Source organism: Canis lupus, chromosome 33 (assembly GCF_048164855.1).
Source record: "Canis lupus baileyi chromosome 33, mCanLup2.hap1, whole genome shotgun sequence".
Lineage (NCBI taxonomy): Eukaryota > Metazoa > Chordata > Mammalia > Carnivora > Canidae > Canis > Canis lupus.
Genome location: NC_132870.1, coordinates 6,823,095 through 6,848,939, shown reverse-complemented (window position 1 = coordinate 6,848,939; position 25,845 = coordinate 6,823,095). Strand labels below are relative to the sequence as shown.

Genomic DNA, 25,845 nt, shown 5'->3' with positions numbered 1-25,845 from the left:
TCCAGCTTTCCTTTTCTTTTTCAAGCTTGCTTTGGCTATTCAGGGTCTTCCGTGGATTTTAGGATTGTTGTTCTACATCTTTGGAAAATGCCCTTGGTATTTTGTTAGGGATTACATTAAATGTATAGATTGTTTTGGATAGTGTAGATATTTTAATAATATTTGTTCTTCCAACCCATGAGAATGGAATATCTTTCCTTTTCTTTGTGTCATCTTCAGTTTCTTTCATCAGTTTTCAGAGTATAGGTCTTTAACTTCTTTGGTTAGGTTTATTCCTAGGTATCTTAATCATTTTTGGTACAATTGTGAATGGGATTGACCCCTTAATTTCTCTTTCTTAATTTCTCTTTTCTCTTTTTACTGCCTCATTATTAGTATATAGAAAGGCTACAGGTTTCTCTACATTGATTTTATATCCTGTGGCTTTACTAAATTCCTCTATCAGTTCGAGCAATTCTTTAGTGGAGCAATTTTTTGGGTTTTCTACATAGAGTATCATGTCATCTGCAAATAGTGAAAGTTTGACTTCTTTCTTGCCAGTTTGGATGGCCTTATGTTGAGGTGTGTTCCCTCTAAACCTACTTTGTTGAGACTTTTTATCATGAATGGATGTACTTTGGCAAATGCTTTTTTCTGCATCCTTTAAAAGGATCACATGGTTCATATGCTATCTCTTGTTGATGTGATATATCACATTGGTTGATTTGCAAATATTAAGCCACTATTGCAACCCAGAAATAAATTCTACCTGATCATGATGATTGGTTTTTTTAAATGTATTGTTGGATTCAGTTTGCTGGTATTCTGTTGAGGATTTTTGTATCTATGTTTATCAGAGATATTGGCCTATAGTTCTTTTTTTGTGCTGTCTTTGTCTGGTTTTGGTATCAGGGTAATACTGGCCTCATAGAATGAATTTGGAATTTTCTGTTTTGGAGTGGTTTGAGAATAGGTATTAACCTTTTTTTTTTTTTTCTCTTTAAGATTTTATTTATTTATTTGAGAGAAAGTGAGTGAGAGAAGGTGCAGGGGGAGGGGCAAAGGGAGAGGGAGAAGCAGACTCCCAGCTCAGCAGGGAGTCCATCATAGGGCTCAATCCCAGAGCTCCAGGATCATGACCTGATCCGAAGGCAGATGCCCAACCAGGTGCCCCAGTATTAACTCTTCTTTAAATGTTTGGTAAAGGGATCCCTGGGTGGCTCAGCAGTTGAGCGCCTGCCTTCGGCCCGGGGTGTGGTCCTGGAGACCCAGGAGCAAGTCCCATGTCAGGCTTCCTGCATGGAGCCTGCTTCTCCCTCTGCCTGTGTCTCTGCCTCTCTCTCTCTCTCTCTCTCTCTCATGGGTAAATAAATAAAATCTTTAAAAATAAAATAAAATAAATGTTTGGTAGAATTTGCCTATAAACCCATCTGGTCCTGGACTTTTGTATTTTGGGAGTTTTTTTATTACTGATTCAATTTCATTGCTGGTTATTGGTCTGTTCAAATTTTCTATTTTTCTGTTTCTTCTTGTTTCAGTTTTGGTAATTTATGTTTCTAGGTATTTACCTATTTCTTCTAGATTGTCCAGTTTGTTGGCATATAGTTTTTTTATAATCTCTTATAATTGTTTGTATTTCTGTGATGTTAGTTATTATTCTCTCTCATTTGTGATTTTATTTACTTGAGTCCTTCCTCTTTTCTTTTTGGTAAGTCTGAGGTTACTAGAGGTTTATCAGTTTTATTAATTTTTTCAAAGAACTAGCTCCTGGTTTCATTGATCTGTTCTAATGCTTTTTTTAGTTTCTATATAATTTATTTCTTCTCTAATCTTTATTATTTCCTTCCTTCTGCTGACTTTAAGCTTCATTTGTTCTTTTGCTAGTTTCTTTAGGTGTAAGGTTAAGTCGTTGGAGATTTTTCTTGCTTCTTGCTTTTTCTTGCTTTCTTGCTGTATTGCTATATACTTCCCTCTTAGAACCACTTTGCTGCATCCCAAAGGTTTTGGACCATTGTGTTTTCATTTTCATTTGTTTCCATGTACTTTTTTCATTCTTTTATTTCCTGGTTGACCTATTCGTTGTTTAGTAGCATGTTATTTAACCTCCACATATTTGTGATCTTTCCAGATTTTCTCTTATGGCTGACTTCTAGTTTAATAGCATTGTGATCAGAAAAAGTATGTAGTGTGACTTCATTCTTTTTTTTTTTTTTTTGAAGACTGTTTTGTGACCAAATATATGATCTATTCTGTGTTCCATGTGCATTTGAAAAGAATATATTCTGCTATTCTAGGATGGAATGTTCTGAATATATCTGTTAAGTCTATCTGATCCAGTGTGTCATTCAAAGCCATTGTTTCCTTGTTGATTTTCTGCTTAGATCTTCCATTGATGTAAGTAGGTTATTAAAGTCCCCTACTATTTTTGTGGAGTTTTTTTTTTTTTAAGATTTTATTTACTTAAGAAAGCGTAAGTACACAAGCAGTGGGGAAGGGACAGAGGGAGAGTGAGAAACACTGCTGAGCAGGGAGCCCAACACAGGGCTCAATCCCAGGTCCCTGAGATCATGACCTGAGCCAAAGGCAGATGCTCAACCAAGTGAGCCACCCAGGTTACCCCTATTTTTGTGTTATTATCAGTTAGTTCTTTTATGTTTGTTATTAATTGTTTTATATATTTGGGCACTCCCATGTTGGGTGCATAAATATTTACAATTGTTATATCTTCTTGTTGGATTGTCCTCTTTATTATTATATAGTGTCTCCTTTGTCTCCTGTTACAGTCTTTGTCTTAAAGTCTAGTTTGTCTGATAGAAGTATTGCTATTCCGACTTGACGTCCATTTGTGTGACAGATGTTTCTCCACCCCCTCACTTTCAATCTGCAGGTGCCTTTCGGTCTAAAATGAGTCTCTTGTAAGCAGCATATAGATGGGTCTTGGTTTTTTTATCCATTCTGATACCATATGTCTTTTAATTGGAGCATTTAGCCCGTTTATATTCAAAGTAATTATTAATAGATAAGTATTTATTGCCAGTTTATTACTTGCTTTATGGTTGTTTCTGGAGATTTTCTCTGATCTTATCTTTTACATTTTGCTGATTTTTTTTTTTTTTTTTTTTTTAGTGATATATTTGGATCTCTTTCTTTTTATTCCTTGCATGTTTTTTAGCGGTTTTTGGTCTATCTTTACCATTAGGTTTGTATATAGCCTCTTCTGCCTATAGCAATCTATGTGAAGTTGATATTAATTTTTAAGTTTGAACCCATTCTTTTCTCCTCTCCTCCTCATTATTTATATATATTATTATATTTTATATCCATGTATGTGTGTGTGAGAGAGAGAGTTCCTTGACTCATTTTCAACTTCTGGGATATTTAAGACAATTGGATAGTTGTTTAGTTGTATTCATGGGACCAGGTAAGCATGAAGTCCTCCTAATCCTCTGCCATCTTCCTGTTTCCCAACCTGTTTTCTTCTTGATGAAGTTAATTCTGACTTCATATCTCACATGTAGTCAGAACATTTTTCCTGATCCATCAGACCAAGTCATGTTTTCCTGTTAAATGTTTTGATAATATCCTATACTTTTCCTTCCCAGCCTATGTATAAAATACGTTTGTTTGGTTTTTTTGAGGAAAAATAATAACCATCTTTTATGTGAGTTGGCTCAAGGTTATACTTCACTTTGCTGCTGCTTTATTCTATATGAAATACTGTGAATAGTAGTTTTGAATGATATGGTTGATTAGTCAGAGCTAATTTTTAGTAATATACCAAAGGCTTTTAATTCTCCCTTTATTTTCCCTTCTTAAGCTAATTACTGCAGTGGTAATGAAGAACTGGAAAGAAATTGTTGAGTCTTGTGACCTTAAAAATTGGAGAGAGGCTTTAGCTGCAGTATTGACTTATGCTAAACCAGATGAGTTTTCAGCCCTTTGTGGTAAGAAAATGAGGCTTATATTTATATTATGTTAATGGCATAGTATATTTTAAATAAAATTACTGACAGCATTAGAAATTTTTGCAAACCAACTAATCACAGATAAGAAAAAGAAGTTCTCGGGTTGCCTGGATGGCAGTTGAGCCATCTGCCTTCAGCTCAGGACATGATCCCAGAGTTCCAGGATTGAGTCCTGCATCGGGCTCCTGCATTGAGCCTGCAGTTGAGCCATCTGCCTTCAGCTCAGGACGTGATCCCAGAGTTCCAGGATTGAGTCCTGCATCGGGCTCCTGCATTGAGCCTGCTTCTCCTCCCTCTGCATATGTTTCTGCCTCTCTCTGTTTCTCTCATGAATAAATAAATGAATAAATCTATAAATGAATCTATAAATAAATAAATAAATAAATGTTTAATAAAATTAGTAATTATAGCATTTGAATGGAAATTACAAATTATCATTAAAGGCCATGACTAGACTGGCTAAGGAATTATACTCCTTATTTGTAACAACAGAATCTTTAGGCCACAAGTATAAAAACAACCAACCATTTGCTACCTTGAAAATATTATGAGAATATGAAAGTTATAAGGTATTAATTTTATCATCATAAGTAATTTATAGTAGTCCTGCCTACCATGTTCATTCCAAATATGCCATATTTTAGTCTACTACTTACACAAACATCAGATATGATGAAGTGGAATTAAATGTTCATTAGGATTTTTCTGCTCAAATATTATTCCCATTTATTATTTTTTAATATAATTAATGGAAATTCTGTAGCTAGTTATATAGAATCTTGTGAAGTCATTTTTTATATACATTTAGTCATTTCCATTCTTTTAACAAATAAATATTTACTGAGCATTTATAAAACAGTGGTTTTTCTCTCTGCTACTCATTGGTTGTGAAGTTTAATTCATACTTCTGTAAATACTATTGGCCTACTTACAACTTCATATATAGATTGCTTTAATCTTATAATAAGTATAAGTATATATAAGTATATAAGTATAATCTTATTTTGTTTTCCTCCTGATCTCTAGATCTTTTGGGAACCAGGCTTGAAAGTGAAGGTGATAGCCTCCTGCAGACTCAGGCATGTCTCTGCTATATTTGTGCAGGGAATGTAGAGAAACTAGTTGCATGTTGGACTAAAGCTCAAGATGGAAGCAATCCATTGTCCCTTCAGGTTAGTATCTTTGAAACAAAATGTGTTTCTTTTCTAGTGTTGTCTTTCACCTTACTTATATTCTAGGAATTGGTTTGTTCCAGAAGTTCACTGCTTTTACCATAGTTCTCTATGTTTTAGAAGTTCTTTTGCTGGGTTATTTATGTGTCTTGGTAGCTATGTAAACAGAGAGGCAAAGTATGAGATGATGGTATAGTGGGTCATAACTGTTTGTGAAATCAGTTTGTGAATAATTTGTTAGTTTACTGGGGGAAGTAGGTAGCAAGAACATGAAGACAGCCCTAGGGGCAGCCCCAGTGGCTTAGCCGTTTGGCGCCGCCTTCAGCCCAGGGCGTGATCCTGGACACCAGGGATGAAGTTCCACGTCGGACTCCCTGCATGGAGCCTGCTTATCCCTCTGCCCGTGTCTCTGCCCTCCCCCCCAATAAATAAATAAATTAATTAATTAAAAAAAAAAACAGCCCTAGAATTTACTTCTTTTTCCTCGTGCTTCTCTTTTGCTGCCCCTGGTGATCCTATCTGCCTTGGGTAAGGAAAGAAGCAATATGGGGTAAATGAATGAGAGGCATCCCCAGTACCAATAGAGGATAGATTAAGATATTCACGGTTAAAGGAAAAGGAAAGTAGAGGTAAATAGAAGCCCATGTAGCACTAAAACTTGGGCAAGAGAGGAAGTAAAGAAATACGGGGACTCCTTTCAAGTACTGAGTAACTATATATTTAGGGTTTTTTTTAAGCATTTAATCAGCAGAGTCTCATTTCATTCGAGTGTATTTCTTTTTCTCTCTGGAAAGAAATTTTCTCAGTAGAGTAGTAACTTTAAAGATCACTCCACTGAAATTAAAAATCTGGTAGGAAATCAAGGCTTTCCTTCTAAGCGCTTGTGAGAAAAAACATTTGTTTCACACTTCTGGATCTATGTACCTCTGAAGGGCAGATAGGTAGAATATTCTTGTGCTTAGTACTTTAAGCTCCCCATTGTTGAAATAATTGGTATTGAAGAGCAATATGAGAAACTTTGGGTTGAAATAGTAAGCTCATTAGAGGTGACCTCATAGTACCTACTGTTTTTATAGTGTAAGTAGTATGATGCTTTTAGTCACAGTTCGTTTTATACATACTGGAACCTAGCCTCTGCCTTCAGATGATCTGCCTATCACTTGCACTTTTGATATTTGCCTACTTCAGCTCACAAGACAAGTATCTGGAAGTTTAAGGACATTTAGGAGAAGGTGGTAACCTATGCGCTATCCATGAGTAAGAGACCTTCTCCTCCTTACTTTTTCAGTTTACCTAAATCATGGTGAGCTGTTGCAGATGTTTTTTAAAAAGAGGATAATATGATGTACTTTTGATAGGTTTTAGAAACCTTAGTATAACTCTTTATATTTTCCTGTTTTCTTTTATACACATTTTGATATCTGTCTGGTTCTCCTTTTCTCTTTCTTTTTCTCATTTAGGATCTTATTGAGAAAGTTGTCATCCTGCGAAAAGCTGTGCAACTCACCCAAGCTATGGACACCAATACTGTAGGTGTTCTTTTGGCTGAGAAGATGAGTCAGTATGCCAATTTGTTGGCAGCCCAAGGCAGTATTGCTGCAGCCTTGGCTTTTCTTCCTGAAAACACCAACCAGGTAATTAGAATTGACCATTTTTCTTCTTTTAATGTGTGAATAAGGTGATTCTGATAGGTAGCACTCAGTATTAAACATAAACATATGGTAGGCAAAATGTTTTGGAACAGTTGAATTTCTGTCCTATGACTATAGGTGAATGTTGCTGACAATTAATTGTTCAAGGATCAGTTTAGGTGTAGCCAGACTGTATCAGAAAAATAGGATACTCTTGTTAGTATGATAGATCCCTCAGTATTAAGGGTCATAGTATTTGAGGAAAATAAATGAGAAAAGGACCAGCTTTTTGTTTCTTAAGTCAAATGCTGATTCTTCGTACAAGATTTTTTGTAGGAATGTTCTGTGTTGAAAAGCTATAAATATTAATACTTAACCAAACAAAGGGCTTGTTTTAAAATGTCATGCTAAACATAGATGTTAGTGAAGAAGTTCATTCTATACCATTCCAGTCTCATATTGTGTGTGTGTGTGTGTGTGTGTGTGTGTGTGTGTGTGTGTGTGTGTGTGTTAGGGGAAAGAATGGGCAGGGAGGGGCAGAGGGAGAGAGGAAGAGAATCTTAAGCAGGCTCCATGTCCGGTGTGGAGCCTGACATGGGGCTCCGTCCCACAACTCTTAAGATTATGACCTGAGCTGAAATCAAGAGTCAGACACTTAACCAACTGAGCCACCCAGGAGCCCTGGGACAAGTATATTTTTAAAGTACTCAAAGCAGAGAGAATTATATTTCTAATTTAGTATCCTTATTTAGTGTCCATTAAAATGGCTTTTTCAATGCAATGGAATTCAGTAAGTGACTGACTATACAGTGATGCACACAATTGCCAGTATTCTTTTCCTGAGGGAGTTTGAATACAGACAAGTAAACATAGGATTCCAAAAGTGCTACATACTGTGATAGAGTAGGGCTGTGGCAGCACAGAAGAGGGCAACCTAAATTTAATAAGGGGTATGGGTGGAAATCAGGGTGGGATTTGAGGACGATTTTCCACAAGTAGGGTATTTATATCTGTATTGTGTATCTGACAGAGCTTAATATTGAGCCTTGAAGATACTTTATTTCTGTACTTGTTATTATAAATTTTATTTTGTTTTTAATGAATTTTTTTAGTTAATTGTTTTCAGTATTTTGTCTGTTCTAGGGAATTATCAATAAATTTCCTTTAGTAATTTCATTGAGTAAAAATACTTCTATCTGTGTTCCAGGATTATGGAGGTATGACTCTCTAGTTGGTTTTGAACATACTTATATGTCATATCTTTCTAAATTGTTTATGAGAATATTAGGTAGAATAGAAACATAGACTTTATGATGACTTTAGCATAATAGTTTTATTCTGTTTTACTTAAGACTCTGTTGAGTTATAAGACCCCTTATGTTAAGAGTAACTTAATCTAAAACCTTTAGATCTTCTAGCCTTAGGATTAAACTCTTCATTTTCAATACTTTATAGCCATGTACTTTTTCTATACAGTATTCTTCATGTTTCTTTGGACTTTTTTTTTTTTAATTCATTCATGAAAGACACAGAGAGAGAAGCAGAGACATAGGGAGAGGGAGAAGCAGTCTCCCTGTGGTGAGCCTGATGCGGGACTCCATCCCAGGACCCCAGGATCACGACCTGAGCCAAAGGCAGACACTCAACCACTGAGCCACCCAGGCATCCCTTCTTTGGACTTTTAAAGAACATTCCTTAAATGTTTAAGTGAAGTTGCTGTCTTTTATGTATCTCAGTAGACCCTTACTTAGTATTTTCTAGGGAGTATGTTCTGACATTTTGTGATATCATTATAATATCTAATCTTCCTCCCTAATAGACAATAAAGTATACCTAAAAGTTTAAATGACAGCTTTAAACCTATAATAAAATTGTTTTTTTTTTTAATTTTTTAAAATTTTTTATTTATTTATGATAGTCACAGAGAGAGAGACAGAGACATAGGCAGAGGGAGAAGCAGGCTCCATGCACCGGGAGCCCAACATGGGATTCAATCCCGGGTCTCCAGGATTGCGCCCTGGGCCAAAGGCAGGCGCCAAACCGCTGCGCCACCCAGGGTTCCCTAAAATTGTTTTTTTTTTAAGATTTTTACCCATTTATTCATAGAGACACACAGAGAGAAGTGGAGACACAGGCAGAGGGAGAAGTAGGCTCCATGCAGGGAGCCTGATGTGGGACCCTCAGGCCCTGGGCTGAAGGCGGCGCTAAACCACTGAGCCACCCGGGGTCCCCATAAACCTATAGTAAATTTTTAGAAATGTATGATTTTTAAAGATATTAAAATATATTCTTTCCAAAATATTTTAACATTACTTTTTTTTGTTTGTTAATACCTAGAACATGTATGTGGTCAACTCACACTTATTGATCTGTATAATGATAGATCTCTTTTTTTTTTTTTTTTTTTTTTTAATTTTCCTTTCCTCTTCAGATTGCCATTTTCCCATCGCCATCTTTAGCAGTTGATTCCTTTGGGGAGCCTTTTTTCTCTATAAAGAAACAAAGTTGTATTTTTAAACTATTTTTATGATTTATAAGCATTACTCGACTACCTAAAAACAGAAAAGAGCAGAGATGTTAAGTAACATTGATCTTGTGTATTACTATGTGGTGGGCATAATTCAAATTCCTGCCTCAGTTAAATGACAAGTGTAACTGTGTATCATGGACCTTTGGTATCAATCTTGAATATCAGAAACTGATGTGCCAGGGTCTATGATAAAGGACATAGCATATGAACAAGGAGCATATGACTGATTAAGCTTACTTGAAGAAAAGCAACATGCTGTCATATAGTTGGGTGAATTCTAACATTTTGCTTTATTTTCTTCCATTGCTTGTTATAGCCAAATATTGTACAGCTTCGTGACAGGCTTTGTAGAGCACAAGGACAACCTGTACCAGGACAGGAATCACCCAAAATTCCTTATGAGAGGCAGCAGCTGCCCAAGGGCAGGCCTGGACCAATGGCTGGCCACACACAGATGCCAAGAGTTCCAGCTCAACAATATTATCCCCATGTGAGTGATATGGTCCAGATTAAGTAGGAATATTTGTATATTTCTATTCAGATTGGTAGTTTTAGTTATATGGGGTAAGAGACCTTAATCTGCTATAATAAAACTAGATAACATATTGTTTTATTAGTTTCTCTTTATATTCTTGGAAGTGGTATTTATGATCTATTTTTTTTTAATCATCACTTTAATCTGGTCAAAAAGATTATATTTTAAATATAAATTAATTTAAACTCTCTATGGAGATTTCTCCTTATTTCTCATTACTCAAACTTCCCTTACACATGTACATCTATTCTTGAAACTACTACAATTTGATTCATCCAACAAACTGTAACTAAAGTAGTGGGAACAACTTTTTGGGTGATTTGGTTAATATTATAAAACATTCTTAGAAAAAGTACTCTTTTTTTTAATATTCTATTCCGAATCATTATTCTAGGTTTACTGTGTCTTCTATCCGCACAATAAAGAGTGTTCAGAATACAATTTATTTGGACAACTTAGATATTAGAGGATGACCAAAGGTATATGAAGTTGTAGGTCATGGGGACTGTGAAGATAATTAAATATTTTTATTATTTAATTTAATTAAAATTACTAAATGTTTAGTGACATAAAATGTGACATCTTACTGTCTTTTACTATTTCATGTAGAAACTTAAATATCTGGATCCCCAGATAGCCATCATGTTCTTAAGTAAAAAGTCCATTTTCATAAGTAATCAGTGGTCTTCACTGATAACAAAGTTAACCCATTTTTAAATACAACCAAAGCTGTTTAAATACAACAAAGTTAGCCCATTTTAAAATACAACAGGTTATTTTAAAAGTGAATTAATTAAATACAACAGATTACTGATAAAATTGACAAGGCCTTTTTTATTTTTCACTGCAGCAAGAGTAAATATAAAATCATAAAACTAAAAAAAAATCAGTATGTATGCTTTTGTCTCTTGTACTTTTGATTAATACTTAATCAGAATAGATTGCGTTTGAATTTAACTGTTCTCTTTTTTTCCTTTGACAATTGTTTATTGGGAATTTACCAGGAGTGCCTGTCTTTATTCTACGTATTTGTTTATTGGTAAACAGAACAGATTAAGTTCCCTACTCTTGTGGAGTTTCCACTACTTTTAAAAAGTCTGTGACATAGGGCAAAGCAGGCAATGGCTAGAAAAACTGAGAAGCAGAGAGGTCAAGTGACAAGCCAGAGTTTTAAGACTTAGAGCTTGAATTTCTTAGAATTACATGACTAGTTAATGGCCAACATGGTGTTAGAACTCTGAAGCACCTTTTTAATTCAAGCATGCTGTCTCTCAGGGTACTGAAGTGGGACACCCTCTACATCGGGAAAAGAGAATAGTTATTCTTTATGTCCTTGGGTTGATCTCTCTTTCTGGGAAGATGTAAAAACATTGAAAGACTTTTGTTACACTTTGATCTAGCAGTCTGCTGCTTTAAGAAAAGAAAAACAAATTCAGTAACAAATTAAGGAGTGATTTTTCTTCATTAAAGCTTATCTTATGTTATGTATCTTATGTTGACTGGGGACAGTGGCTTGTACTTTTTTTTTTTTTAATATTTTATTTATTTATTCATGAGAGAGACAGAGAGAGAGAGGCAGAGACACAGGCAGAGGGAGAAGCAGGTTCCATGCCAGGAGTCCGACATGGGACTCGATCCTGGGTCTCCAGGATCGCACCCTGGGCTGAAGGTGGCACTAAACTGCTGAGCCACCCGGGCTGCCCAGTGGCTTGCAGTTTTAAAGGAATATTTACAGGTAGGAGTAAAGGGGTGAAAGGGAGACCAGATTAGTAGGAATTCCACTTGGAGTTTCTATGAAAATTCACTTGACAAAAAAAGCCATTTTTGATGGCTTAAAATTTTTTTTTGAAAATCTCAGGACTCCAGGGTAAGCAACATGATGTAGTATAGCAAACACTGGCCTAGGAATTAGGAGGCCTGATTCAGCCCTAACAGAGTCACCAGCTAGTTATATGGACCTCAGCAAGCTGCTTTATTTCTCTGGGTTGGTTTTCTCAATGGTAAAAGGTGGGAATTAGACTGGTTGGTCTCTAATATTCTCTGATTATATGTTTCTAAGCCTCATATGGGACTAATATGATTTTTGTGGCTCTATTAAAATCTAGAAAGGGGAGCTTCTAGCAATGTTTATAGATCTAATAGTAGCATGAATACTATTAATGCTTCAAAATCACTTATTTACCCAATTACCTTTTGTCCCCCCCCCCCAATGTCTTCTTTCCTTACCTACTTACAGGAACTAGCCCTTTCCCCTTAATTCTTGACACTTGAATGGCATTTTTTTTTTATGCTTTGAGTTAGGTTTTCATATTGATTTTTCTCCTGCCTCCCTCCCTGTTTTGTTGTGAATGTGTGTTTTTCTTTTAAAATCCCAGCTACACTTGAAAACAATTGCCTGACTAACATGTAGTTTCTTGCTGCTTTTATTTTTTGCTTTGCATCTGGCTATTAATGCCTCTTGGGTTTTTTTTTTCTTCTTCTAACATTTTTATTTTTTATTTTCTGTGATTGGTATTTCTTTGTTCAATTCAGGTTAGAATTGCCCCTACTGTCACTACCTGGAGTAACAAAACTCCTACCGCCCTTCCCAGCCATCCACCTGCAGCCTCTCCCTCTGACACACAGGTATATCCTTCATTATTCATCTTTGAGCAAAATTCCGCTCACCTAAATATATATAGTTAAAAATTCTCTACCCCCCCCCCCTTTTTTTAAGTTCCCCTCTCCCCATCTGTCTGCCTGCTTATTGCATTTTTTAATGCTTTAGGATGCAAGAAGCAGGTTTTAGGACAATTCATTTATTTTCTTATCCCTCTCCTTTTGCAGTTTTAAATTGACTTCTGCTAGAAAAATACCAACTGAAGTTCTAACAAAGGTTTAAATCTGATTTCACTGAAGATTTTCTTTTTTCTTTCTTCTTTGTTTTTGAGCATTTGCAGAAATTGAAGAGAAGCGAAAGCTCCCTTGTGGCATTTATGCTTATATTTCCAAAGTGTGGAGTAGTGGATGGAATTTAGTAGAGATGGAAAATCCTGGTGACTTATTATAAATAACACTGACACTATTTTATGAAGTTATTAGCATCCGTTGCTTTTCATTACAGTTATTACATTGGACCTGTTCAATCTCTAAATCACTTAGACTATGTTGCTCAGATGTGTTCTAAAGAGGATAGAATGCAAAATGCAGTATTTCTTACACAATAAAGTTTTTAAAAGAAACATAATTCCATTTCAGGGATTATAAAACCATCTGGAAAGATTATTGGTTCCAAATGTAATCCTCCTTTTTATCATATTCTCATTCTCTAGGGAGAAAATCCTCCACCTCCAGGTTTTATAATGCATGGAAATGTTAACCCAAATACTGCCACAGCTCAACTTCCCACATCTCCAGGTCATATGCACACCCAGGTACCACCTTATCCACAGCCACAGCGTAAGTAGTGCAACCCTGAAGTCCTTGTGCAGCAGCATGTCTTATCCTAATGTCGAAACTGTTCACTTTAGAGCTCCAAAACCATGATCCAATCAGTTTTAACAAGTAAAGAAAGAACCATTCTGTGTTAGGACTTGAGAGAAAGAAAGATGGTTTCCTTAGGAAGCATCCTGAATCAACATGCCAGGAAAGAGCTCCTGTGTCAGTCCATTCAAAACAGTTGGCTCCTGTTCCTGAGCAATTACTAAGGATAGTGAATTGTCCCATGACTTAGGTATAAAAAAATAGAATTTTTGAAATGATTGGTTGCATATTCTTTTCCTTTAAGCAAGATGACACAAACTATTTTTGGAAAAATGGTTCCAAGGGAATTTGTTTTTGTTGTTTTCCACTTATATTATCTTTTTAAGAAATATAGGCTTTATTTCAGAGCAGTTTTAGATGGCAAGTTTGAGTGGAGAGTAAGAAAGTTCCAGTATCTTTCCTGCCCCCATGCACAACCTCCTCCAGTGTCAACAGTCTGCACCCCAGTGGTACATTTGTTACAGTTAATGAACCTACAGTGACACATCATTATCACCCACAATTCATAGTTTACTTTAGGGTTCACTGTTGGTATTGAACATTCTATGAATTTTGACAAGTGTGTAATAGTGACATGTCCCCGCCATTGGCTTTTGTTTTTCAGAAAATATTTGCACTTAGAGAATATCGCCACTTTTTTAAAATTTAATTGAGAAAAAAATCTCCAAGGGGAAAATTATGTGACTTAACAACTATTGCAAAAGCAAGAGGTCACTGCCTAGTAAGAACTAATCCGAATAAGCACATTCTGTGCTAAAATGAATGTTCCATTCATACTTAACATGAATACACATTTGACACAACTTTTCACTCATGAAAGTGCTCTCTTCAGAGAAAAATAAGTACAGTTTCTAGTAGATTTATTCTGTAGAAGTCCATACCTACCCCGGGTCATGAAGAATATGATAGTATTCTATAATCTGGGCTCAGATTTTTGCATCAAAATGTTAACTGACTGCCTGAAAACTTACTAACCAACAATGTACAGTATATAAATTATTATATAGTAATTGTTTTGTCTGACTCTCTGAATTGGCTATTAATCTGGAACTATGCTCAAAGTCACAATTTGAGTAGCTGATGATATTGCCAGATGTTGGAGAAGGTATTTGATTCATAACAATAGTGCTCACCCTACAATTCTTATAGTGGGGGAGATGTTGAGTTGCCACCAAAGCCCCTGTAATTTACTGTAAGTGGAAGTACTTTGAATGTGTAATTCCTGCATTGTTCCATCTGGTGGCTAGTAGGTGTCACTGCAGCCTTTTCCCAGAACAGGAAGTCTCAGCAAAGGATCAGTCTTGCAATTCTTGGGCCTAATGATTCAAAGATTTTGGGTTTTTTTAAAGATTTTATTTATTCATTTGAGAAAGAGAGAGAAAGGATGAGTTGGGGGGGGAGGGGAAGAGAGAGGGAGAAACAGACTCCCTGTTGAGCAGGGAGCCCGATGCAGGGCTCTATCCCAGGACACTTGGGATCATGACCTGATCCAAAGGCAAATGCTCAACTGCCTGAGCCACCCAGGTGCCCCTCAAAGATTTTCATAGCCAAAAGCAGTCTGAAGATGGCAGGTTTCAAATATTGGATCCAATGACTTTTAGTATTATTTAAGGATATCCAGGGTATTAAAAGCAAAACATGTAAGTGTTAATGTTTGGTTGTAGCTTATTGTTAGAAAAATAATGATGAAAAAAAATAATAATAATAATGATGAAAATAATTCCCATAGAATGAAATAACTTTGGGGTTTTTTATTGCTATCTGAATAGTCCTAAAACTAATTAAAATTTCTGTTTCTTCTCCTTGGTGTAGCTTATCAACCAGCCCAGCAGTATTCCTTCGGAACAGGGGGGTCAACAATGTATCGACCTCAGCAGCCTGTTGCTCCTTCTGCTTCAAATGCTTACCCTAACACCCCTTACATATCTCCCGCTTCTTCCTATTCTGGGCAGTCTCAGTTGTATGCAACACAGCACCAGGCCTCTCCAGCTACCTCCAGCTCTGCTGCTGCTTTCCCTCCTCCCCCTTCCTCTGGAGCATCCTTCCAGCATGGCGGACCAGGAGCTCCACCATCATCTTCAGCTTACGCACTGCCTTCTGGAACAACAGGTACACTGCCTGCTGCCAGCGAGCTGCCTGCGTCGCAAAGAACAGGTCTGCGCTTGAAAGGGATTTGGTTTGGCTCCCTCCTTTATTTTTTCATGAACACGTGGGTGGATGGAAGGGTATTATGTCTAACTCTTTGTGAACTGAGTAATCTGAGGTGTTGATTGAGTTTTTATAACAAATTCTAAAACGATTTCTAAAAGTGTGATCGTCCCATAATGAACTTTAGTTACGAAACGAGGAAAGCTTTAGAACTCCAAAAGGGTAAGAGTATATAATCTGCCACTGACTTTAAGGTAAATATAAGAAATTAATTGGCAAGATAAGTGGTAGTCAGAACTAGATTTAATTGAAATTAATTTCTTTATAGCAGAACTTTGTTCTGTTTTTACTGAAAAGTTTTCAATTTTTAAAATTATTCTGTGCCTTAAATTCTCTCGTGGAGATTAAATAGTATAGCATCTTAATGAGAGTGTACATAATTTTATGTTTATTTCTAAAAATGAGGCATCTTGATATGCTTATCTAAAGGAAAAAAGTGAGAGAACACAACTCTGACAGAGAGGATCCCTAAGATGGTAGAAGGTCAGTGCATAGTAGTGCAGCAGTTCTTCATTAAGACAATACCATCCTCAGACATCTTGGGAATTTCAAGGATTAGATTGATAGATAGTCTAACAGTATAGTTGTACCTAAAATTTTCTAATTAAATCATTATTTTGAATTATTTTTATGGTGAAATAATTTTGTAAATTCTTTTTATATCATATTACAATAAAAGCATTTAATTGATTTTTTTATGGGTAGGTTATATTATCTGATTTTCATTCGGGGATAGTAATAGGGGCCTCAAAAGCATGTGGTATAAAAAGGGATCAATGAATCAGGGTAAAGAACCACTAACCATATTGGTTAAGAATGCAGGCTTTGAAATTTGACTTCTGGGTTTGTAATCCAGCTTCACTTAGTTACTTAAACTTCTTCAAGCCTCCATTTCCTCAGAATAATAACAATACCTATTCATAAGCTTATGAAGAAGATTAAATGGATTAATATATTAAAACATTTGGGAATAGTGACTGTAAAATTTGCTGTGATTACACAAAACCTGACTCAGAATTAGAGCTCTGTGCCTGTTGGTATTTGAAAATAGTTTCCCTTTTAGATTATAACTGATATTTTTGAACTAGAGGGGCAAAGAGATGAATGAATCTTTCTTTGCTTCTAATACTGAAGTTGCTTTTGGGGAATCAAGTATATATATATATTCTTTTAAGCAATAGCTGTAATTACTGATAACACTTATCATAAAATAGGATCTATTGAGGAAGTATTCTTTTCTAACAAAGTCTTATGGATCCAGGATTATATACCTATCTCCTCTCTTCTCTAATACATAAAATAAACTCCAAGTACCAGAAATCACTTACACACACACACAATATCCATATCATCCTTTGCTGCACAAATAAAATTTAATGTTCAATATAAACAGTTAAATAGGTTGATATTTTAGAGAGGAGTGCTAATTCAATTGTAGAGGTCAAAAAATTACCTTCTAAAACCTCAATGAGTGAGAACAAAATCCATTCTGAATAGTTGGACAGTAGAGTTCTTGATTGAAAGATTGGGGTTCAAAAAAAAAAAAAGAAAGATTGGGGTTCCAGAAAATCCCCACTTAAAAGTGATGCAGGGAAATAGGGAGATGAATTATCACTTATTGAACATACGTTGGACATGTACCATCATTTGCCATATATTTTCTTATTTAATTCTCAGAACCATGAGAAACAAATATATATATTTTTTTAATTGATGTGAAAAAACTTAGTTTCCTAGGAGTTAAACTCATGGTTGCATGGTAAGAGTCTCCAAGTTGAGATACAAACTCGGGTCCCTCAGTCTTCAAAGCCTGAGTTCATTCTTTACCAGATGGTGTAGTCCTGACTGACGTAAACAATAGAAGTACTTAGTTATCAGTTTGGAATTACAAAAATCATATAACAACTCTGTTTTAGGCATTTGTCACTTTTTCATCATCTAAGTTAAATATTTGCATGGGTATTTTTTTTCTCCTTAAGCAAAAGTGTATTTGGCCTCGAAATACTTTGCATGGGTATTTTTTTTCTCCTTAAGCAAAAGTGTATTTGACCTCGAAATACTTTGCTTATATACAAAGTAACAGAATGTTCTAACCTGGCTGAGAAACAGTTACTAATAGGAAGAAGAAGCAAACATTTTTCAGTATTCAGCATGTACTAAGCCAGCTGCTTTGTTACCCTCTTGCATGTTAATAGTCTCTTGTATTTTAATTAATAGTTAATTTAAGCTTTACCATATTTTATTTTTTTATTTTCTAAAAATTTTGTTTATGGTATACAAATAATTGTGACTGAAAATTTTATCTTTTTCCTTATGTGTCTTAGTTCGTATCATGGTTCTCTACAGGATTTGGAAATTCCATTTGTCCAGTGAATAATTCTTGACAGACACTAGGATTTGCAAGGCCTATAACTATTAGTGAACCACAAAATTACATGCCTGAGGCTCAGGGAAACTAATGTTGCAATCATCAAAACATTCATTCAGTAAATTCTTAATGAGTACTTGTTTGGTCTATAATCAGAATTACTCATGGCAGAGTAGGGAAGCAGAAAAGGATGGTATGTTTCTAGTGAACAGCACATAGCTTTGTTATAAGTTGGAACATAAAATTTATATATATATATATATATTTTTTTTTTAAAGATTTTATTTATTCATGAGAGACACAGAGAGAGAGAGAGAGAAAGGCAGAGACACAGGCAGAGGGAGAAGCAGGCTCCATGCAGGGAGCCCGACATGGGACTTGATCCCGGGTCTCCAGGGCCATGCCCTGGGCTGAAGGTGGCACTAAACTGCTGAGCCACCTAGGCTGCCCCTAAAATTTATATTTAAGCCAAATTTTGGAAAGCCTTAAATGCCAGGGCAAGATGTTTATAAATTCATAGATTAAGATAGAAGGGTTTTTATGAAGGGATTTGAACTGCTGAAAGGCATGATATAAGTGGTACTTGAAGGGAGGTTAATCTGGAGGTGGTGGTCCTACAAAATAGATTGTGGGGGACCCCTGGGTGGCTTAGCGGTTTAGCGCCTGCCTTCAGCCCAGGGCGTGATCCTGGAGTCCCGGGATCGAGTCCCACATCGGGCTCCCTGCATGGAGCCTGCTTCTCCCTCTGCGTATGTCTCTGCCTCTGTGTGTGTGTGTGTGTCTCTCATGAATAAATAAATAAAATCTTAAAAAAAAAAAAAGATTGTAGGCAGCATGGTAGAATCAGAAGCAAGAAAATGAGGCCTCTCTCATTTCTAGACATAAAGTAACAACAGCCTAAGTTAGGATAGTACAGTGTCCTTTCAATGGTGCAACACTTTGACAAAGCAGGAAGTTTTCTCTGTTTTACTCTCTTACTATAATTAGGATACTGCCTGTCAACTCCCCCCCCCCCCCCCCCGCTCCTGAGTTAATGTAGGCTTATTACTAAGGGAGAGCACTTTCATATATGAAGGCCTTAGGATTTTACTAAAAACATTGTTGGGGTGCCTGGGTGACTAAGCCGATGAAGCATCTGCCTTTGATTCATGTCATGATCCCAAGTCGGGCTCCCTGCTCATCCAGGAGCCTGCTTCTCCCTCCGCTCCGCTTGTGTTCTCTGTTGCTATCTCTGTCTCTGTCTCTCAAATTAATAAAAAAAAATTTTTTTTAATTGTTTTCTGGTAAAATGGCCTTCATGCTGTCATGAAATTGTCTTTGAACATTATTGATTTTGTTAAACAATTGGAAAATTTAATTTAGGTATGTAGTCTTGTGCTTTGTCAAATACAGTAGTCTTGAAGGGACATAATGTTACATATTTTCACAAAACAGTGTCCTGAAAAAAATCTTTTTAAATTTTCATAAACACTCCTTACTCAAATTATAAGTACTTGGTTTTAACCTTTTAAGTAAATGGAAGGAACAAGATAACCTCTCATTACTTTTCTTTAGGTAATTGAGTTTTATCTTGTATCATTGGAAGATGACCTCAAGGATTCATGTATTTCTAAACTTAAATTTTTAATTCTGTGATCCTTTTGTTTTTTAAACATTTTATTTATTCCTTTGAGAGAGAGTATATGAGCAAGGAGGGGGAGCGGCGTAAGGAGAGAATCTGAAGCTGACTCCACATTGAGCTGGAGTCCGTTGCAGGGCTTGATCCCATGACTACCGTGAGATCATGGCCCGAGCTGAACCAAGAGTCTGATGCTTAACTGGCTCTGCCACCCTGGCGCCCTAACCCCTTTTGTTTTTAATGTGACATGCTAGGCTTATAGAGGACAGGGGAGATACAGAAGGATGGTCTGTTCTCTCTGTCTCAAATTGTCTTCTAGCCAAAGTCTCCATACCACTAATAATTTTCTATGAATCCACTGAGAAGTATATTAGCCAAAGTATAGATCCCACATTATGCTTCTGAAAGAATACCTAAGAAGGTTCTCAATAAGAGGTGGAATTCAAATAAAGATAGTATGTAACTCCACTCCTATAGGTAAAACCAAATAGTTCCCTCTTTTTTTTCCCAAAGACACTGTGGAGAATTGATCCCTACACTAAGGTGGATAAGGGTCTCCAATACCATGCTGTGTTCAGTTGTTTTTTTTTTTAAAGATTTTATTTATTTATTCATGAGAGACACAGAGAGAGAGAAGGGCAGAGACACAGGCAGAGGGAGAAGCAGGCTCCATGCAGAGAGCCTGACGTGGGACTCGACCCAGGGTCTCCAGGATCACGCCCTGGGCTGCAGGCGGCGCTAAACCTCTGCACTACCGGGGCTGCCCTGTATTCAGTTTTTAAATTAATTTTTCCTTGAGTTTTATTCATTTTTCACTATAGGATTTTTTTTTTTTTAGGATTTTTAAAGAATAAAATTTTAATTACCTATAATTCTACCACCCAAATATAAGCACTAATATAGGCTTATTTATTCCCTTCATATACCTATATACATACCTATATGTATGTCTGTATGCATATATTAAAAATATTTTTGATGTGGTAAAACATACTAACATAATTTTTAAATATATACTTCAGTGACGTTAAGTACATTCACATTGCTGAAAAACCGTAACCACTATCTATGTCTAGGACATTTTTGTCGTCCCACACTGAAACTATGTACTCCCTACTCCGCCAGCCCCTGGTAATCACTCTTCTACTCTGTCTCTGTAAATTTAACTACTCTAGGTATCTTGTATAATTAGAATCACAATATTTGTACTTTTGTAATGGCTTACTTCACTCTCTCCAAAATTCATCCATATTGTAGCATGTATCAGAATTTCTTTCCTTTAAAGCTGAATAATATTTCACTGTATGTATATACCACATTTTGTTTATCCGTTTATCTGCACATGGGCATTTTAGCTATTGTGAATAATGCTACTTGAACATGGGTATACAAATATCTGTTCAAGTCTTTGCTTTCAGTTCTTTTGGGTATGTAACCAGAAATTGAATTGCTGGATCAAATTCAATATTTAGTTCAGTATTTAACTTTTTGAGGAACTGTTATACTGTTTTCCACATCTACACCAACATTTGCTGTTTTCTGTTTTTTTGTTGTTTTTTTTTTATTCTGAAAAATTGAAATCATGATATTAATTCCTTTGAGAGAGAGAGTATACAAGCAGAGAGGCGGAGAGGGGGAAGGAGAAAGAATCTGAAGCAGACTCTTCTACAAACACATACCATTTTACATCTTAGAGTTGTTGTGATTTTTTTTTTTTTTTTCTAGAGAGTGAATGCAAGAGAGCATAAGCCGAGGAGGAGGGGTGGAGGGAGAAGGAGAGAATCTTAAACAGGCTCCATGCCCAGCTCAGATATCAATATGAGGCTCAATCTCATGACCAAGATGACCTGAGCCAAAATCAAGAGCAGACATTAACCAACTGAGCTGCTTAGGTGTCCCCTTATAGTTTCTTAGCCTTATACCGTGAACCATTTTTCATGCCCTTTAGAGTCATATCATATATTAAAAAGTGTTAAGAGATTTATCATCTTTTTTCAAGAAGTAAAAAATATCATCTTTTCAGTTTTATGAGAGAATTATGTCCAAGATTAGACTATGCTGTATTGATTTTTCTAAATGAGTACACTGTGTTGGTTTTTTAAAATGTTGACCAGGAGTCTGATTTTGCATGTCAATAATACTGTTTCCTAGTGATACTTACAGTGTTCATGTAGCTTGCTTTATCTAATGTGGCTATTAAAGTGTATTTATAGAGGTCAATTTAATTATGTTTTTAAAAAGTCATATTTAAACAGTCAATTTAAAGACATAAAAGCAAAAAGATGGAAAAGGGTTAGAGTTCTAGCTGAGACAAAACTGCACTGAAGTGATAAGAGATTTGAATGAGGATTATCTGGGCTGAAATAAAGCATATGGATAAATATATTGCATAGTTTGAGGTTGGGAGGATTTAGACATACTTTGAGGGAGGATTTTGATTATTGTACAACTGTTACTTCCTATTCAACAAGACATCTGCACCTCAAGTTATGTGAGCTAGCCCATTGGCTATCCATTCCTGTTGCAAGGCTTTTTGTTTCTAATTTTGATGAAGTGTCATTCCTAATTTTGAATTTGATTTAATTTCATTATAAATTTGGAGTCATTTTACCAAGGAGTCCTATGAAGTTGCTCCCCAAACTTTTTTGTGCTAGTAAGTTTGTGAATTTTCAGGATACCCTCCCAGGGTTTGAGTCACTGCCATGAGAAGTTAGAGGGGAAACTGCTATCATCTCCTCTTGCCTCTCATGGGGCAGGAGAGGAAGACATACTGTTGAAACTACTTTCTGATTAGAAAAGGGTCAAGGCCAAGGTATTTCTGGTACTTTAGGTTTGTAATATATGGACTTCCTCCACCCAGAAGTAGAAGTCATATGCTAGAGAGTACATCTGTAGTTGTGTATCAGGTCAGTCCTCTGTAATAATGCACACACAGTGACTCCCAGGGCTTTACTGTCTGTAGTGCTATGAAGTTATATCTTGCCTGAGGAGTTAGGTTGTAAAATTGTCACATAAGGCAAAAATGGAAAATCATTTATAAAAAATAGGAAGTCTTTGATCACTTCTTTCTTTAGGTAAGCCTTTTTTTTTTTTTTTTTTTTTTTTAGTTAAGCTTTTATGAAGAAGTTGGCTTGCATTAGGAGCCATATTTTATAGAAAACATCTGTTCAAAACTCCACACAGATTTCAAGCTAGGGATTACCTCTCCCACCTCACAATTTCTCTGAGGCATGTGCTGCTTGATAGAGCTCAAACTAAATTGGACTCTGTAATTAATTGCTGTATTCTTTTGGTTCCTCTATCCCTAGGGGAAGAGAGGTGAATTTCCGTAGTTATAGATATGTGAATATAATCTACCTCCACTGCATACTTTTGATTTGAGATTGGGCCTGGCCTGACCCTGAATATCTGACCATTTTGGCATTGCTGTGTTAGTTTTCAGCCTTTTTTCCTCTTGTCCACTGCCAGAAACTTCAGTTCTCCTAAGTGGTTTTTGGAAGACCTGTACTAAACAGTCTGCAAATCCATATATTCTTACAGAAAAGACCATATAAAATGGTTACATATTTACTGGCCTATTGTCATTTATCTTCATATTCATAGTTTGACATGAATTCCATAAAATTACAGTTTCATCAGGATGCGGCTGCCCCCAGTTGCCTCCCAAATCTGGCAGTAAAGTGGCACTACCTTGCTAAGATTGTCTGATATTCTTTTCTTTAATAAGTACAGTGCTGAAGTCTGGCAGGACAGTGTAGAAAGCCTCCCATTGTTATTTAAATCCCTACTAAAAGAGGGCTTTGCCCAGCAAAGCATTGGCATTACTTGGGAGCTACCTGGAACAATAGAATCTCAGGCCTTTCCCTATACCTGGTGAATTAGAATCTGCATTTTAACAAGATCCTCAGTTGATTTTGATTGACAGCTTTAAGTAGTACAAAATGCTCTCCACCACACACACACACCCCCAGTGGTATTATTGATCAAATAGTAGGGGGAAAAAAATCCATGCAGACAGGGAAATATTATTTTAAATAGGCAGGAACAAAATTTTTTCTTAAACAAGTACCACAGCAAGAGTGATGTTTAAGAGTTAATTGAGAGTTAATTGAATCTGACACAACCTAAATGAATTCAATTTACCCAAAAACTGATTATTTTCTTAGGTATTTTTTGTGACTTGATAAAAAGAAATTTTTTTTCCTTATAAAATTCATTTGTTCTTTTTCGGGTTGATGGAGAAGAAGCAATTACAAAATGAGGAGTTTAGAATGTTTTTGATGCTAGTACTGTTTAAATGACTTCTACATTTTGTCTACAGAAAATCAGTATATGCAAGACCAGGCACCTATGTTGGAAGGTGAATTGGTTATAAAATATGTCTTTGGAAATTATGCAATCATTGAATATAGTTAATGAATGGACATTGACAATAATGCATGTGAAACTCAAAGTTGATATTCTAAATCTGATCAATCATTTTTTAATTTGACTTCCTAATCAAATCAAATCTTAGAGCTGATTGATTTAACATGGTGACCTAGTAGCTTCAAATCATTAAGATCTTCTGTTTTATATGATCATAAAGACAATGACTATATCAAGATTGTCTTAAATAGGAGTAAGATTAGAAGGTGATGAGAGAGATTTGAATGATTTTCTGTGTATTACCAGAACCTTAAGAATTTAAGCAGATAACAGCATATAGTTTAATATTTTGTGATTAGTTCTTGAGTGTTTTGAGGCTTATTTGGCTTTCTGTCTCCTAGTAAAATTGTAGAAAATTAATTCCATTTTTAATATCAAGACAAATGAAGGACGCCTGGCTGGCTCAGTCAGAACATGTGACTCTTGATCTCAGAGTCTTGAGTTTAAGCCACATGTTGGGTATTGAGATTACTAAAAAAATAAAATAAATTTCAAAAAAAGTAAGGCAAATGAGTGTATGGTGGTTAGAAGATACTGTTTTTTTAAAAAAATTTCTGTGGCATTATGTATGGATCACAGGTTTTTTGATCTACTAAGCAATTTTGTTGTGATTTAATATCATGGATATCAATAAAACAAGTAAAAGGTAAAATACTGAAAGAATGTTTAATTTGTTGTAAGAAGAGTAATTTTTTGTCTTTAAACATACAAAAATCAATGAGATGTAAAATGATCACATTTTGATTTTAAAACTATCCTATTTCTGGCATGTTTTCTTTAAAGATACTGGCATTAAAGTACTTAATGAATGCTGCTACTGATGTCTGTTTTTCATTTTGAAATGAAGGTTTTGGGGGGTTTTTTAGGGGAAATTTACTAAAGTTGACTAAAGTTTAATTTTGTATTTGCTGCCAACCTGGAATTTGTTTTGTGGCATTAAAAAAGTCTTATCACAGATATTTAAGTACTTTCTATTGTATAAATTTCTAAGGCAAATATGATAAAAATTGCAGTGTAGTTGGGACTTTTTTTAACAATGTTTCTACTATATGGATGATTTGCTTATATTGAATTGCTCCCTCGGGAAATAGGAAATTGTTACTTTTATTCTTTTCTGTATGTTGAATATAGCAAAAGCATTTTTTATTCTTTATTTTTTAGCAGACTCAAGTGATTTATTTTTTCTTTATTAGGAGAAAATTCCTAACTGATCTTGAAGGTTATACATCAATGTAGACTTTAATATAAAGACTTCACTATCCCTAAATTTAGTACAGTTCTTTCACTTTAAATGAAATAATACCAAATTACCTTGCCTACTAATCCAAGGCCTGTAAATATTTGAAGGAATGAGTTTGAGAATCCAGGGCCACAGGGTGATCCCCAGAGCTCAGCTGGTAAAACTTTTGTGATAGTTATCTTTGGGGTTAAGGCAGAATTTTTAATGTAAGATGGATATAATTGAGTTTTCTTCTTTTCAGAATTCTAAAGGAAAATGCCCTTTATTATCTGTTATAGGTCCTCAGAATGGTTGGAATGATCCTCCAGCTTTGAACAGAGTACCCAAGAAGAAGAAGGTACTAGAAAAAGATGTCCATCCAGTTGCCTGCAGATGTTCTATTGATCACATAGCCATCTGGAACACATCACTTTTTTCACTAATCCTTTTAAAAGCAAAGCTTACTGACTGAGAGGTTTAGAGTGTATTTTAGCTTGCATCTTCTACTCCATGAAGGGAAGGAAAGGAAAGAAAAAACAAAACAAAACAACCAATATGGTGGTGTGAATTTAACTCCCATTAGAAGACCAGATGTAAATTCCTGACAAGTCTCTTACAAAGAATAGGAAACAAAATTTTCCAATGATTTTTTTTTTCTCTTTGGGTTACT

General features: G+C 35.6%; 1 protein-coding gene across 24 annotated transcripts in view; it reads left to right on the top strand.

The window, feature by feature from the left end:
* The window catches only part of SEC31A (SEC31 homolog A, COPII coat complex component), an 80,741-nt gene that overhangs the window by 42,983 nt on the left and 11,913 nt on the right, over positions 1-25,845 (top strand). For 4 of the 24 annotated variants that reach the window (XM_072810146.1, XM_072810147.1, XM_072810142.1 and 1 more), the window contains 9 exons: positions 3,797-3,923; positions 4,971-5,116; positions 6,577-6,750; positions 9,594-9,767; positions 12,345-12,437; positions 13,124-13,250; positions 15,147-15,488; positions 23,850-23,888; positions 25,475-25,533. In XM_072810146.1, the coding sequence (XP_072666247.1) occupies positions 3,797-3,923; positions 4,971-5,116; positions 6,577-6,750; positions 9,594-9,767; positions 12,345-12,437; positions 13,124-13,250; positions 15,147-15,488; positions 23,850-23,888; positions 25,475-25,533 (1,281 nt within the window). The remainder of the gene's footprint in view (positions 1-3,796; positions 3,924-4,970; positions 5,117-6,576; positions 6,751-9,593; positions 9,768-12,344; positions 12,438-13,123; positions 13,251-15,146; positions 15,489-23,849; positions 23,889-25,474; positions 25,534-25,845) is intronic. The other 20 variants (XM_072810154.1, XM_072810149.1, XM_072810155.1 and 17 more) reach the window with 8 other exon arrangements.